This window comes from Culex quinquefasciatus, chromosome 3 (assembly GCF_015732765.1).
Source record: "Culex quinquefasciatus strain JHB chromosome 3, VPISU_Cqui_1.0_pri_paternal, whole genome shotgun sequence".
Lineage (NCBI taxonomy): Eukaryota > Metazoa > Arthropoda > Insecta > Diptera > Culicidae > Culex > Culex quinquefasciatus.
The window spans coordinates 29,509,828-29,526,562 of record NC_051863.1 but is presented as its reverse complement, the minus strand read 5'-3'; the positions used below and the strand labels follow the sequence as shown (position 1 = coordinate 29,526,562).

Genomic DNA, 16,735 nt, shown 5'->3' with positions numbered 1-16,735 from the left:
CCAGCAGTCAGTAGTCAAGTTCGTGTGTCCATTACCGAGGTCTGCTCCGCGAAACTCCGAAATTTGTCCCCGTTACGGTGCAAAGTTCCGGTCAAACTTGGTCTCCACAGGTTCGTCTCGGCGCCGCGAACCGGATGCGATAGTTTTCCACCCGCCATGGACGGCTTTCCGGCCGGAAAGAGCGGTTTTCGTCCGTAGTAATCCGTCGTCGTCGTCGCCGCCACTGCTGCTGCTCCTCCAGCGCTCGGTAGAAAGAAAAGAACAAGGACGGCGAGATGCAGTTTGCTGGTGGAGCGAACAAGACAGATGTTCCAGCCTGACGTCACGCAGCAGAAAGCAGCAGTCTCGTCGTCGGTCGACGACGTCGCCGTCGTCGTCTTCGTTGTTCTAGAAAAGGTGTGTATAAATACATGGCCGACAGTGTGTGACTGATCTGCTGATGCTGTTGCTGCTGCTGCTGCTGCGATCTCCAGAGATCGTAGTCCCAAAGTCTCTTCTTCTCGGTGCGCTCTGGACTCTGCTGCGCCTGGCAGTCGTCACCCTGATTCATGTGTGTGTGTGTGTGTATGTCATGACTTCTGTCCTCTCTCTCGCAACGCTCCGGGAAGATGTCTCCAGAGGAAGCTCTCCAGCATCCCGCAAACTGTCCGGTTTTTTTTCCAGCCCCCCCAATCAAAAACCAATTTCCAGTGGTTCCGTTTCACCTGGCGAAAAAAAAAATCAAAACGAAAAGAAATTCGCTAATTTTTCACCTTCCACCAGTTCTTCCCCCGGTCGCACAATTATCACCCCGGGGTTGAGTGTGCGTATTGATTTGGAGAGGCCTCCAACTCCGTGTCCGGGGTGGACTACGTGAGTGTGTGTGTGTGTGTAAAAGTGTTTGTGTTCCTCTTCAACCCCCGCCGCATACCCGTCGGTAGTCACTACCCCGGACAACCCGCACACGAAATTCACGACTGGGTTGATGTTTTTGTTCGAAGGAATACACACGCCCCTCTCTGGAAGAAAAGGGATTAAGTTGTGTTTTTGTTATTCTGGAAAATTTTAATGTGAATGAGGGATAGTGTTGGACGGAGTGAACGTGCAGACAAATTATTTAATCTTCATTGGTGGCAAAGACAGTTTTCATAACCAAGACTCTTCGGCGATTGAAACGCGCACCCAGTCGTGATCGAGCACGGCTCGGTAGCTTCGTGAATTTCTTGGCCTACTTCGCCCGTCGACGACAGTCTCAAACGAATGTGCTCAGAGAGGAGAGGATCTAGCAAAATATCAGCGCGGCGCTCACTTGGCCTGCACCACTACAGTGTCTTTGTGTCGTGTAAACCACAAAATTGCAACATATTTTTAATTGATACCGATTTTAAGCAGTTTAATCAATGATCAATACAAAGCCGATCACAGACTATTTTGAATCAGCTATGAGCGACATAGCACCACCAGTCTCTCTGAGCCAATCGCTGTACCATTGGAGTGAGAAGGAGAGCAGAAGAGAGAGTTTTCAGTAGCGATTGGTGCGATTACCATCACTAACGGCAAACGGTAGAAATTCATCAGAGCAGTTTTGCGTCGTATCCGAATTCTGCTCCCAACTGAAAGCATTCAGTACTCTTGTTCATAACTATAAAAATAAGACATTTGGAATAAAATTCATAACTATAAAAACATAAAATTTGGAATATCAAGTTAAGAACACTGCCCAAAAATTGTCTATTCAAATACTGTGGGATGTTGTTGTACTTCCCACAACTATGAAACACCTAAATTCAATTCTGATGAGAACACAGATTTGTTTACGTCTTTTAAATAATGTTTAGAATTACTTGATTTCGATTTGTTATTAAATGATTTTCTTTCACATTACCGTTACAATTTGCAGTCTGCCAATAACACCCAAATTAAAGACTTTTCGCTTGATCTTTTGATTCGTATATTGAGATAAACGTTTAAATGTATAAGATTCAGTGAAGAACATTAAGTTCTGCATTTTAAATTTAAATAACACTTTATTTATAATGTCGAAAGCAATTTTCTATGGACACTGGTAAAAGTATTTCTTTTAAACAAAGAAATAATTGCATCTAAAACAGGGGTGCCTAACTTTTCGGCCATGCGGGCCAGAATTGATTTATCTGCAGCTGTGTCGAGCCGGAAGTAATGTTTAAAATAATTGAAAAAGTGAACATTTTTTTCTCATAAAATTATTTCAATTAGGTATTTGTTGGGAACAAATTAATAAATAGTGATGCAAATATGATAAATATATTTTGATTTTAAGATATATATACAAGAAAACTTTGCTCTTTAATTTTTTGTCGCTTTTTGGGGGTTTTTTAAGCAATCTTCATTTTAAGTGTGTACAATTTGCTTTTTTTTAACCTTTTTTCAAACGAAATTTTATTACTGAAAAATTGTTTTGAAAAATACATAGTTGCTTGCTCAATTATTTATTTAAAAATAAAACAATTTCAATCAAGTTCTTGAAGTAAAAACAGTCAAAACTTATAAAAATTTAAATTAAGTGTTAAAGATAGTTCACATTTTTACAATTATTTTCTTGCGCTATTTTCTGAAAATATAAATAAATAAATGAAAAGAACCAAATTCAAACATAAAGAATGTTTGAATTTGAAAAAAACTAAGCAAAATCCAAATAATTAGCTGAATTAGAAACATTTTATTTCTGAATAAAATTAAATGAAACTTAATGTTCCTAATTGAAATTTGATCTCAGCCATATATTTTTATTTTGAACACTGCAACTATTTATTTATTATTTCATGAACAGCATAAAGGGCAAGTCAAAGAAATATTTTGAAAAGCAGCCGCGGGCCTGATCCTACTTTACAAGAGCAGCAAAACACTGCTAATCGTTATTCAAGGTATCCAAAAAAGTTTAGAATTATTTTACAAGTTTTTTCAATCAAAATATTGTTTTTTACCAATATTTGTTCCCCTCTGATTTTTGGGATAAAAAAATAAATTGAAGTTGCAAGATTATACATAAAAAAGAATATTTTCAAAAATCCTGAAAAGAATCAATGTTTTCAAAAATAGAGTTTTTTCAAAAAATTTCTTATGAAATGATAACATTAAATGAATAAAAATATCACAAAAAGTTTTCATGTAAAGTTAATTGTGAACCATTATGCTAAATTATTGTTTTTCGATAATTTTTAAACCTTGGGCGAGCTGTAAACTGACCCAAATATGGGGTACTATTTAATGATATTCCTGTTTTGCGAAAAAAAGTTCTTCCTACAGCAACCAAAATTTCAAAAATATTTTAAAAGTGTAAGAAATACACTCCAGATTTGATTATTCGAAGCCACGATTATCCGAAAGATTGTATAATTTTGTTTCGTATTTATTTATATTCTTATTTTTAACATCAAACTCGAATTCTGGGACCATATTTTAGTCGAATTCAATAGTTAACTTGGACTCAACAATAACAAAAAAAAGAGAACAAAAAAAATATTTTTTGGTATTCGATTTCCAAAGATGCTATTCTTTCATTTTTTTTTTTTTTTTTTTGACTGAGTTCGGATAATCGAGTCTGGAATGTATTCCAAATATATTTAACATTGAAAAACCAAATTTTCTGTGTGATTCGATTATTCGAAGTCCGGATAATCGTATCTTCGGATAATCGAGTGATTTTTCGCTCCCTCATTTTTTATGATTTTTTTTTAAATAAAAAGGGACTAAACCCTGAAAAATTTCAATGGCTTTTACTCAAAAAACTTTTAGTGCTGTAAATAAAAGTAGATTATCTAATCATAAATCTATCTGTAAAATAAATTTGAATTTTGAGATAAACTGCAAGCTATCAACACAAATATTATTTTCAATTAACGTCGTCTTCATGAATTAAGGAATTCCTTCAAACCTACATTCGAGAATCAGCCATACACAAACATTCCTAAACCTGCATTAAATATCTGGATCATCCGTGAGCCGGTTATTCAAGACCCGCACTAATCACTGCATAAAGCCGTACATCAACCATCCGGAATCACCGTACCCGTTCAGCATTCGAACCAGTTTCGCTACGGAAACGTAAACCATCTTGCGATCAGAACCAGTCTCTCTAAAATTCAATTAACCTTCACGTTTGGTTTGCATAAATGTCCCACTTTGTCAGCGCAGTCATAAATTCTCCGTACACGATGTTTAGAAGATGTGTCTAAGGTTTATGCTATAGGTTTCCAGGTAGGTGGAGAAGCCAGGAAACATAGACGAACAATTTTGCCACACTTTTCTGCCTGCCAATAAAACCAACTTAACCAGCGAAGAAGAACAACACAGCGACGACCACGACGATCTCATTCACCAGGTTCAGCTCATTTATTGCACCTCACAGTTCTCTCCGTACTCCTCTGTCTTTCTTTCCTGTTTCAAGCGAGTTGTGTGTATGTTTTGTAATAGATTCAAGATGTAAAGTAGGAGAGCTGTGCACGTCTTATCACAGCGCTCCGCAACCAACGCTCCAATGACTTCATTATCCGGGGGCCGAGGCCGTTAGATGTGTGACCTCCTCGCTGTTATCAGCTGTTTGACCCAGGTTTTAATAGCAATTTTTTTCTCAATTTGTTTTCGCAGCCTCCAGAGTGAACGGTGGAACGGTGAAGTGATTTGAAGCGAGCTTAACACGGTTGTGTGTTCAACAAACAAGTGACAATTTGTGAACGTTTGGGAAACGCAAAAAAAAAGAAGAAGTGTTAGAATGTATACCATGGACGATAAGACGTCGTCCGGGAGTGGGGGAGGGGCGAGTGTGAGCGGGTGCAGTGGGGAAACGAAGGTCATTTATCACATTGACGATGAGACGACGCCGTACTTGGTCAAGATCCCACTGCCGTCAGCCCAGGTCACGCTGAAGGACTTTAAGCTGGTGCTGAACAAACAGAACATCAACTACAAGTACTTCTTCAAGTCGATGGACGCCGACTTTGGCGTGGTGAAGGAGGAGATTGCAGACGATTCCACAATATTGCCATGCTTCAACGGGAAGGTCGTGTCGTGGCTGGTGACGGCCGACGGTTCGAACCAGTCGGACTGTTCCGAGATGCAACCGTCGGAGATCATCGATGGGCGGCCGACGTTGGCTCAGCTGCGCACGATGAACAAGCCGATGAACAACATGATGAACATCCCGATGAACCCGTTGACGTACCAGTCCGCTTCGGTGGTATCCAGCGATCTGGACTCGACCAGCTTGTTCGAGACGGAGAGTGAAATCACGCTGGATCGGGACATGACGGAGTGCAGTAGCGTGCAGCGATTGCAGGTGCGGAAAAAGCCTCAGCGTCGTAAAAAGCGGGCACCAACCATGTCCCGAACGTCGTCGTACAGTTCCATAACCGACTCAACGATGTCGCTGAACATAATTACGGTGCAGATTAACATGGACACGGTCAATTTCCTCGGTATCTCGATCGTGGGTCAGTCGAATCGGGGCGGCGATGGAGGCATCTACGTGGGCAGTATCATGAAGGGTGGAGCGGTGGCCCTGGACGGGCGAATCGAGCCCGGTGACATGATCCTGCAGGTTAACGACGTCAACTTTGAGAATATGACCAACGACGAAGCGGTTCGGGTTCTGCGCGAGGTGGTCCAGAAGCCCGGCCCGATCAAACTAGTAGTTGCCAAATGCTGGGACCCGAATCCCAAGGGGTACTTTACGATACCCCGCACGGAACCGGTCCGGCCAATAGACCCGGGGGCGTGGGTAGCGCACACCGCCGCCCTCCGCTCCCAGGACACCATCAACACAGAACTGCCCGAGTCCGTGCTGGAGCGGCTACACGTCGACTTGGACATGAAGGACATCGTACGTGCAATGACCAAACCCGACAGTGGCCTGGAGATCCGCGACCGGATGTGGCTGAAAATCACTATTCCTAACGCGTTCATCGGCGCCGACGTCGTCAACTGGATCCTCGAGAACGTGGACGGCATTGGCGACCGGCGGGACGCCCGCAAGTACGTCTCCCTGATGCTGAGGCGGGGCTACATCAAGCACACCGTCAACAAGCTGACCTTCTCCGAGCAGTGCTACTACGTGATCGGCAACGGCATCCGGCAGGACATCTCCGCCATGTCGCTGGACGATACGGAGAGCATGCTCAGCGATATCGCCCCGCTGCCAAATCCACCGATCTACATGACCTACTCCGGCAACTACAACCCGTCGCACGGCTACCAGCCCATCCAGTACGGGTGCACCGGCGAGCGGCATCCCTCGTCCGGCTCCAGCAGTTCCGACATCCTGACCAGCAAGGACACGTCCGCCTCGCAGAGCGACATCGCGGCCGTCATCCAGCAAACCAACCAGATGACGCTCGCGAACGCGTCCAACAAATCGTCCGGATCCTCGAACCGCGGTAATGAGCAAGATATGTCAGGTACATCGTTTTGACCTTCATTCGCTTTTGGTAGATGGTAGTAACACAAACAGACACACGTCCCCCGATTCCCCCTTTTTGTTTTTGTTATGAGACGGCGGCGGATCCTTCCACGGTAATTTTTATTATGAATCCCTGAAAAAGGACAACGAATGCCATGCCAAGGCCATTGACTAGGATAGTGCTTCCTGTTCAAACCAGAAAAATCGTTGTCATTTCTGATTTGATATACGTCTTTTTGTATCTCTGTCTTCTGTACCAACCACTGACATTTCTATTATGTACCACCAAAAATCTGAAAGGCAGAACCAAATTGCCACACGCCATGGGTATTGTCCAGGAATCGGTTGAATTCAGTGCGAGCCAAAAATCTCAAAAAGACTTTGTGCACAATGCAAAATCAACCACTGTAATTTGAGCGCGTCTCAATCTGGATAAGTTCTCAAAAAGGTGCTGAAAAGTGTTTTTTATTGCAATTCCATTGTGAAACTACTTACTTTTCCTGTCACACTCAAATGACGAAACGTCATACTTTACTTTTCAACCCTTAAAAATAATAGTACTGAAAAGTACAACTTTTCTATTACTTTTCGATACTGTTTTGGAGTTTGACACTGGAAGCAAACGTTTACCAACTTCATAAATGTCAAGTTCTGTAAGCATTTCTTAAAAAATATTTTAAATCGAAAACATTCTATTAAGGTTTTGCAGTACGACTTTGTTTCAAATGTAGACGGCGTCTCAAATGAAGTTTCTTTCCTGAAATCGTATGCCTTTTTGTTGGGTTGAAGAACAAAATAGATTCACCTCATGATTCTGTACATCAATCCTAATACAACTTGTTTTAAATCGCGCAAAAAATTATGAATTATGGGAAGGCCAACTGTTGTTTAAATGTTCAAATTTTGGCTCAGAATTTGCAAAATATTTCAAGTTGTCAAATGCTTTTCTGCCCTTTTTTCGTGTTGCTCCAGATTTATAACACATGTGTTTACGTACATTTTTTATTGATTTTTGAAAGACTTTCTTGGACAGATTGTTTGAATCTTTTTCTTCATTTAAAGTATACTCATAGAAAAAGTGAAAAAAAAGGAAAATTCTATTCCAAAGTATTGGAAATATTTTATTTTATCCCATCCAGGCAAAAGTTTTTTTTTTTTTTTTTTGAAAATGTTGATTTTGCAGGAAAAACATCAGTGTTGGTATTCTCGCGCTCTCGCGAGAAACATTCCTCTCTCTCTCTCAAGTTCTCGCCGTGAATCCCGAGCTGCCGAGAGCAACTTGCCGTTTGCTCCAGCTCTCCTCCGTTCGCAAATGGGCTAGCTCGCGGACCAGAATTGCTCGCGAGCGATAATTAGAACGACGGCGAAAGCGAGAGCGCGAACAAAACTGCCAGCTCGAGCGAGGAGAGGAAAGCACTAGAAGATCTCTTCCTCGCTCGCAAACGAGCATTGCATTCAATCTTCTCGCTCGAATTCCAACACTATAGGGCGAGAGGGGGTAATATGCACCCCCTAAGAGAAAATTGTGATTTCTCAACAATAACAGCATTACTGGGAAGAATTTTGTTCGAAGTTCTAAAACAACTATTATTCTTCGTCATCGATTTGAAAAAAGTATTTAAAATCCTCAAAATTGTTCGAAAATATCAAATTTCTAGAAACATTTTTAAATTCATTTTAAAACACCATGCGGGGCAAAATGCACTACAACAACGGGGAAAAATGCACCTCAACAATAGGGCAAAATGCACCGGGTTAAAGCAGTTTTAACTAGTCACCGCTAGATGACACCGCTGTTTTTACAAAGGAGCTTCACAGCGGTGCATTTTGGCCTGACCACGCTTTTTGCAGAAAATTTAATAAAAAATGCATTTTTGATGTTTTTGGACGGATCTATTTAGGCCGATGCAAATATTTAAAAAAGTTTTTGTCCATCGGCCCTGGCCGAGGTCAAGGGGGAGGGGGGGGCAAAAAATAAAAAAATATAAAAATTTAAATAACAAGCCATAGTCTTCACATTTAAATGAAAAAAGTGTTTTAAAATGCATTTTACACTAGTTCAGTTGTTTTGCAATCATTAGTTTTCAAAAAATCTAAGATCTGACAAAAACAAAAATTGTATCGAAAAAAAGATTTAGCATCGAAAATTTTCAAATAATCTTAAATAAACCCAAACGTGCTAAAAGTGATTTTAAACGTAGAAGAATGTATTTTGATTTGATTTCAGCTGGTTGCACTTGAATTTTCATTGAAATTTTGAAGTTTATTGTAAAAATATTTTTTTTTGCCCCCTGATTTTTCGGGCCAATTTTGAAGAGGGGTGACAAAAACTTTTAAAAATATTTGTACCAGCCTTATAGATTAATGAAGATTATGGCAAAAACTATATACTTCAACACTTAAAATATCAATATATGCTTTTTTTATTGACCAAAAATTATAATGAATGTTCAATGAAAATTAGTTCAAAACACAACATTTTAAAGTTTTGAAAATAACTTAAGCTGTTTTTATACCACGATGCTCAATTTTTTCCAGCATGGTTCTACAATGAAAAAGCTTCAAATTTTTATGATTTTTTTTTTCCTGGAAAATTCTTCCCAATACCGAGAAAAGCAGGGGGTGCATTTTGCCCTAGGGTGCATATTACCCCCTCTCCCCCTAGAACATATTTTGTCAAAAACAAAGGGTAACGCTACTTTTCATAGGTGGCGACATGTGTCGTTTAGCTATGCTGCAAAATCTTTATAAAACAATTTCTTAATTAATTAAAAAAAAACTATTGACAATAACAACGAAATAAAAACATAACATCACAATTATTATTTTTAAACCCTTCTAAAGTGAGAGGAAACCTAAACAATAATGTTTTAATTAACTTAAAGATACACAGTAAGGAAAAGGCAAACAATAAATAAAAGTAACTGAATTTTAAATTTGAAATTTTAATCTAAATTTGTTTATATAAAAGCATAAAACATAATTTTTATAAATTTCAAAATATCTCAGAATTTGTGTGCAGATATACTTGTATCAAGTTTCGTTTTAAATAATGTTGATTTTCTTTAAATCATTGTTGAATTATTAAATTGTCCGTATTTGAATGTTTTATTTTTGTTCGTAGCAAAAGCCAGTTCAACAAGGCTCAGGTTTGTAAGAAATGCAGTTTTTCGATTGGTTCTCGATCAACTTACGAATTATAAAATTTAAAATCAAATCAAGTAAGTATCGGAGATCGCGATTCCTGTTACGACGTGTTGCAAACTAATCAGAGAATTGCTTTACCTCTTTATGCATTTATGCAATCTTTTATATTTATAATTTTATAATCAGAATGGCGTTTAATGAAAATTTATTGAATTGATTGGGTCATTTCGATTTTTTTTTTTAATTATTTTATAACTTAAAAATCAAGAAACTTGTTTTCAAATATTGAAGTCATCAGATATATTGAAACAAAATACTTACTTTACGCTGATCATAATTTCATGCATCTGTGCCTTCTTGTACTTAACTTACTGGGATACCTATCTAGATAGAACAAAAGAGCACACGGGCATCGAATTATTGGAATTAAGCTTTATTTCAAAATTGGGTTTTCTATGGCTTTAATGTTGTTTGAAGTTTACTGTACAGTCATCCCACATATTCGGAACGGTTTCCAGATCAGCCAATGTTCAAAAAATCATAGCAAATCGATAATTAAACTTAATGATTCGCTTTTACCTACCTATGAAAGCTTTTCTTGCGATCTTTCGAATGCTGCATCGAACATCTGCAAATTTTAACTTTTATATGAAGTTTTTGAAGAATTACTTTGACCCTTGAAATCCACAAATTCGGAACACTTTTTTCTTACGAATGTAAACAAACTTTGGATCTCACCAACAGTATATATTTATTACCAAATAATGACTTCACACACTGAAACCAATGAAACTCAAGCTTAGTGATGTTTTATACATGGTTTGAAAACTTTTTTTGTGAAAATATCAGTTAAATTCAGGTGTTCCACAATTGTGGGAAGCACAAAAACATCCCACAATTATGAAACAGGCCAATTGGAGGCAGTGTTTTGCTGCTCTGGACAAAATAGTCTTGGAATGAAGTTTTTGTTCAAAAAGTCCCACTTTTACTAGTGAAATAGCAAGATAATGTCCAAATGAAGGTTCTAAAAATAGAAAAGTCGTCAGAAAAACTACTTTTGGCATGCTATTGACAAATTATCATAAAAGTGTTCCGAATTTGTGGGTGTTCCGAATAAGTGGGATGACTGTAATATGTTTTAATTAAATTTAGTAAAAAATTAATTGAAAAATTCATTGTCAAATTCATGCCATCACAATCCTCCTATAAGTATTAGCAACTTGTTGCCTTTAAGTTTCACTATAAAAAATCAATTCAAAACGTGTTAGACAGAATCGCAATGTTCAACTCGGTGCAAAACTATATATTTTCAGCACTCATCGTATTCATCAAATAACCAACCTCGTTTGACAAAGGTACGACTCGAGCTGAAAAAATCTTCTTTGTGAAAAAAACTTGTTTGTTTGAAGAGTTTTGAAAAAGAGGTCAAGCTCTGCAAAATTTTATTTTAGCAAGTGGATCTTGACAAAATTGAAAAAAAAAAAACATGTTTACCATACAGGGTCAATTCTCGTATGTTTGGCAGGTTATGAATTCGGTCCTAACTCTGTCCAATTTTCAAATTCTCACTATTTAAACAAATAATGGAAAAAAAGTTCGGCCAAAATTTTCGCAGCCTTAGCCGGGAAAATATACTGCATATTTTTGATAAACATTTTCTGCAGAAATGGATGTTGAATCTATGTGATTAAATGAAGGTTTAATTAAAATGTTCATTTTTGGAGTGTTTTTATAGCTTTTTCTCAGTGAGCAAGGCAAAAATCTGAACCCGGATTATTTTTCTAATGCTCCAGAATATAACTGAAATTGTAACATCATAACTTATTTCCGCCCACCGTCTCATTCACGTTGCATGAAAATTTCCCTTTATCCTTGCTCCCATTACTCGGCAGTTCATAAATTCAAACTCAAAAACATGCACGATGTTCATCCACATTTTAAGTGTGTTTTTTTGCATCAACTAAAAATAAAATAAAATTCCCGCGCACGCATACCATGACTAACCACCTGACCAACACATACACACCATCCCTCATTTACACTGGATTTTTTATATTCTTTGTTTACTTTCAGTTTTGACCTTGTTATGAGTTGCTTTAATTTTAATTCTCTTTTAATTAATTCTTGAATCAAACAAAACAAAACAAACTTAATACCCCGCTCGACATCACCATCATCACCGATCATCGATCATCATCGTGAACATCGCCATCATCGACACCGTTTTTTGTTTGTTTGTTAATAACAAAAAATACTCGAAAAACAAAACACGCAATCCCACACCGCACCACACAAAAACTCGTGTAAAATTACATTGCGCTTACGGTGTAATTTTTCTGTGACGCCCCACCAAATTCACGTCAAGGCAGAGTTTAAAAGTGGTGGCATCCGTGGTGGAGGCGGCAGCGGCGGCGGTAGCATCGGTGGCAAGCAGCAGTTCCAGCAGCAGCAGCAGCAGCAGCACCAACAGTTCCAGCTGACCAGTGGCAGTGCCAACGACGACGAGGGCTACGAGGAGAGTCTGTACTTCCAGCCGACGCGGACGCTCACCCGGAAGGACCAGCAGCAACAAGTCATCTACCACAATACCGGGGGTGGTGGCGGATTCGGCAAGTTGTAAGAAGGGAATTGGGAGTGTGAGGGATGGTAAGGAAGAGTGGAGGGGGGGGGGGAGCATGCCAAAAGTCTTCTTTATCGATCTTCCATGCCATGCAGATTTTTTTTCATGATTGCTGTCAAAAAATGTCCCAAAACTAACTCCATTCGTCACATCAAAAAGGGGAGAATCTGTACCATAAATTGCCAAAAAAGGAGCATTTCGTCGTGGTTGTGCTATGTTGTCGCACGTGACTTTATGACGTTTCGTAGAAAACATATTTTAACATAACCTCACTTTTCGCCACACACAGCAAACGTCAAACCAGAAAAAAGTTGCTGACGCATTGTTTGAGGTTTGTACTGGTTTGACGTTCGCTGAGAATGCCAAAGAGTGAGGTTATGTCGCTACATGCCAACGGCAATGTGAGTGAGCCACAAGTATAAACAAAAAATGTAAACAATAGAAGGGATTTCAAGGTTGACAATCTGCATCTGACTACGATAAATGTATGCAATGTAGCAACATTATTCTGATTTTAAATCAGGCTTTGAATATTTTTGAAATTGAGACCGTGGCACTTACGACAACCTAGCACGATGGCGACGATTGCCATTCTGGAAACAATGTCCACAAATCTGGAGCGACAAAAATCACGAAACAAACATCACAAAATGAAGAAAGTTTTTTTTTCTGCCAACAACAGCTATTTAATGATGGCAGGCCCAAAAAGACGGAAATTTCGAAACAAAAGAGTGCAACTCTGCCAAGGGGAAGTTTTCGCTCTGTTTGAAAGCAATTCATTCCAAATATTAAGAGGGATGAGTGTGTTTCGTCTGTCAAAGGCAAGATGGCCCAATTTTGAAGGAAGGGTCGAGAATTTAAAGGTTTTTGTTAGTGCAAACTCGGAAAAACGCGAAAAAATTAGGAATTTTTTGATGAATAGCCAATTTCAAGAAAAGATTTTGAGGAAAGCGTTCTTTTTGTATTCAATTCTCAATTCACTCTTGAAAGTCCCAATTATCACTACATAGTCCGACAAGGTTTTGTCTCTGATACTAAATGATGCGACCTCCCTCTGAATCCTTGTGCAGATTTGCCTCAAAAGCACAGAAAAAATGTGTGTATTTTGAATGTTAAATATAACCTCTTTTATGATGTAATTTAATCTCAATTCAGACTGAAAAAGTGACGACATTACACCTAAAAAAAGTGTTAAAGTTACACATTTTCAGAGGTATAGTTTCCCTTTTATTCTGACATAAAAGATGTACCTCTTCCCAGATGTAATATTACCATGATTTTTTTTTTACGATTTTTACGATTAGGTCCTATAAACTCTGGATATGGTGCCAGAATTTGTGATTTTTTTTTTATTTCGCATCAGGAACTGGTGAAGTTTAAATAATTTGGTGTTAAATTTCACATCATGATTTTGGGTATAATTACTCAAAAAAAGAAATATTAATTCAACCAAATTTCCAACCTCCCAAAATTCAACTATTTATACTGTGCAACGAATACTGAAATTTTGTCGTGAATATTATATTCAAAGAAAAAAAAATCATGGTAATGCAACATCTGGGAAGGAATACATCTTTTATGTCAGAAAAAAAGGTGTAATTTTACCTCTGGAAATGTGTAATTTTACCACTTTTCTGGTGTAATGTAACTTTTTCAGTCTAAATTGAGGTAAAATTACTTCATAAAAGAGGTTCAACCTTCCAAAATTACAGCTTCCAAATTTTCATTATTTTTTACTGTCTTCTTAAGAACAATTGTCCTTCCCTTTCTAGAATGATAAAATTTATAAAATAATTTAATTATGTATGATTTTGAATAAACTAGCAGAGCTACAACTTTTCAACTTGCATTCATGTTATGTATAGAAAGTATTTCATTTTGGAAATTTTGTTATCACATACACAGTAAAAAATTGTGTAAATTTGGAAGGATTAATTTTTGAATGTTTTATATAATCTCTGTTATGATGTAATTTTACCTCAATTTAGACTGAAAAGGTGAAATAACACCAGAAAAGTGGTAAAATTACACATACTCAGAGGTAAAATTATTCATTCCTGGTAATATTACCATGTTTTTTTAACTGTGTTTTCGGTACAGTAAAGAGTAATGTTTCGAAAAGCGTAACCTTAGAACTCTAAGCACTTGTACACAGTGAAAAATTGTGTAAATTTGGGAAGTGTAAAATGGGACTGGCACACTAAAAAGTGGCATTTTTCTGAATAAGAGGTAAATTTACACATTTTTCGTGTTACAAAATAGCACACAAGCGACGATATAGCAACTTTTCAACTAATAGACTAAAAGACTTTCTTCTGGTTGCACTTTATACGAAATTGTCCAAGGAATTCTTTAAAAATAATATATCAACCCTCAAATGCCTTCCAACATTTTTTCTTTGCAGTTTTTGGTTGAAAACGTAATTTTCACCCATTACTTATTTCTACATATATTTTATTTGATCACCATCGTGTTCCCCGAACCATTTTACATAAGAATCAATGCATATCTCAAACTAACCTAAACCATTGCCGAGAAACAGCCCGTCGAAAATAAAAACTCATAATTTCCTGTGCAAAACTGGTTGCGCCATGTACCAGTGCATTGAATTGCAAACCCCTGAAAGTAGGCCTTGAGCGGTAGCGTAGGTCTCGTGCTTATTTTTTTAGGAAATTCTAGTTTTTTTTTATTTTTGAAGGGCTGTTTCTCGGCAATGGTTTGGATTAGTTTGAGATGTTCATTTATTCTTATGTAAAATTTTCCGGGGAACACGATGGTGATCAATTCAAAAACGTAGAAAAATAAGGAATGGGTGAAAATCACGTTGTGAACTATAAACTGAAAAGGAAGAATGATGGAAGGCATTTGAGGTTTGATATTTAATTATTAGTGGATTCCGTCGACAATTTCTAATAAAATGCAACCAGAAGAAAGTCGTTTGGTCCATTAGTTGAAAAGCTACGAGTAAAAGAACAAAAAGTATTTTTAGTAAAAATCGTCAAAAAAAAGGGCAGCGCCAAAGAAAGAGGGATGGTTCAATTGGCACTAAACTTAAGATTTCTGTTAACTATCTAGAGATGAACGTTCCTTCCAAGTTTGGTCTAAATCGGTGAAGGTCGAGTCCAAAAGTGTATCCAGTTGACACGGAATGACCCGTGTGCATTTGACTTAAGAAAAAATCTGGAACTGTTGCTGCAATCAATTTGAAACGCATATTCTTATCCCAAATTGAAAAAAAGTAAAAAATGCTTGAAATTTCGAAAAAAAATTTTTTGACGGAACGGGAATAATACTCTTTCTTGGCTCAATTCTATTATTTGCCTATCAGCACTTTAATCATGAATTACAGCTTTCATAAAGTGTGTGTGACTAATTCAAAGTAATAAATAGCTCATATAAAAATGAGCAAGCAACTCTCCATTGATGATGATTCTGAAAATGATATTCAAATCAGGTAAATCTGGGAATGCCAGATTGTTCAAGTGTTAGCCAGCATATAGATTCACTCTTCTCTGTGCCAGATATTGACAGATTTTGCCAGATTTTTCACTTTATACCTATTTGAACAGCGTGTTGTGTAAAATATAAATTAAAAAAAAATGTTTTTTTTTTTTGCTTTTTTTTAAATTAATTTGTAAATTCAACATTTAAGAGGTCATCAAATCAGTAAAGCCATTTGAATTATGCATTTTTTTTATTCAATGCATATCCTCCCACCCCTTCACCATTGAAATTGTAAGATTTTTGCCAGTTTTTTTTTTAAATTTTGCCCTGGTAACCCTAGTATGATCTTAAAATTTAATTTTGATCTTAATAAAAATCTTTTGAAATGTACTGATAAATTGTTAATGCGACCTGCATGCGTTACTTAGAACTAAATTTCACCCCAATATCTCGGGAACGAGAGAGGAGAGGCACGATCTCCTTCGATTGATTTTCTGACTCAGCGATTGAACAGTAAGACTTTTCGAGGTTGGTTCCACTCATCTGAAAATTCAATCACTTTTTAGCGACCCATGGGCGAGAAGTAAGCAGAAATTCATGATCCAAGATTCGAGTCAATTATCAAGAGATAAACTTGATAACTGTCAGATGAATGATGATTTATCAACATTTGATAAAAATATCGATGACACCAATACATTCATAGAAGCAACGTCAGACATGACTGACTACAATGCACTTTTCATTGGAGATAAATGCGTTTTTTTTTTGTGGAACAAAACTATCAGATTGGCTATTTGGGTGTTTTTGAAACCGCCTTGAGTCAGGGGTATTCAAAAACACTCAAAAAGCAAAAACTGAAAATTTCAAACATCAGCTTCTTTTAATCAAAATGACGCTCTAGAATTTGGACATTTCGGTATTATTTTTAGGTGCTTGAGGGAACCCCAAACTCTATGCTCGTCTCATTCTCCAACGATTCCCAACAAACGAACCTAGCGCGACGAAACCACGGTAAAGAAAATCTATTCAGTTCAGCTTGGATTATTTTATTTTATACAAACATATTTTATTTCATGTTTTTTATATATATTTTTAAATATATGTGTACC

General features: G+C 37.5%; 1 protein-coding gene across 7 annotated transcripts; it reads left to right on the top strand.

Annotated features, from left to right (window-relative positions):
* Nucleotides 1–255: 255 nt before the first annotated feature.
* LOC6050291 (segment polarity protein dishevelled) lies at nucleotides 256–13,078 on the top strand. 7 transcript variants are annotated; one of them, XM_038262700.1, is made up of 3 exons: nucleotides 256–396; nucleotides 4,606–6,389; nucleotides 11,929–13,078. In XM_038262700.1, exons 2-3 carry the CDS (start codon nucleotides 4,730–4,732, stop codon nucleotides 12,177–12,179), a joined length of 1,911 nt encoding a protein of 636 aa, XP_038118628.1. In that variant the 5' UTR covers nucleotides 256–396; nucleotides 4,606–4,729; the 3' UTR covers nucleotides 12,180–13,078. The 7 variants fall into 7 exon arrangements, with proteins under 7 accessions (XP_038118628.1, XP_038118625.1, XP_038118632.1 ...); XM_038262697.1 differs by having other exon boundaries at nucleotides 4,606–6,410; XM_038262704.1 differs by having other exon boundaries at nucleotides 11,925–12,068.
* The last annotated feature ends 3,657 nt before the right edge of the window (nucleotides 13,079–16,735 follow it).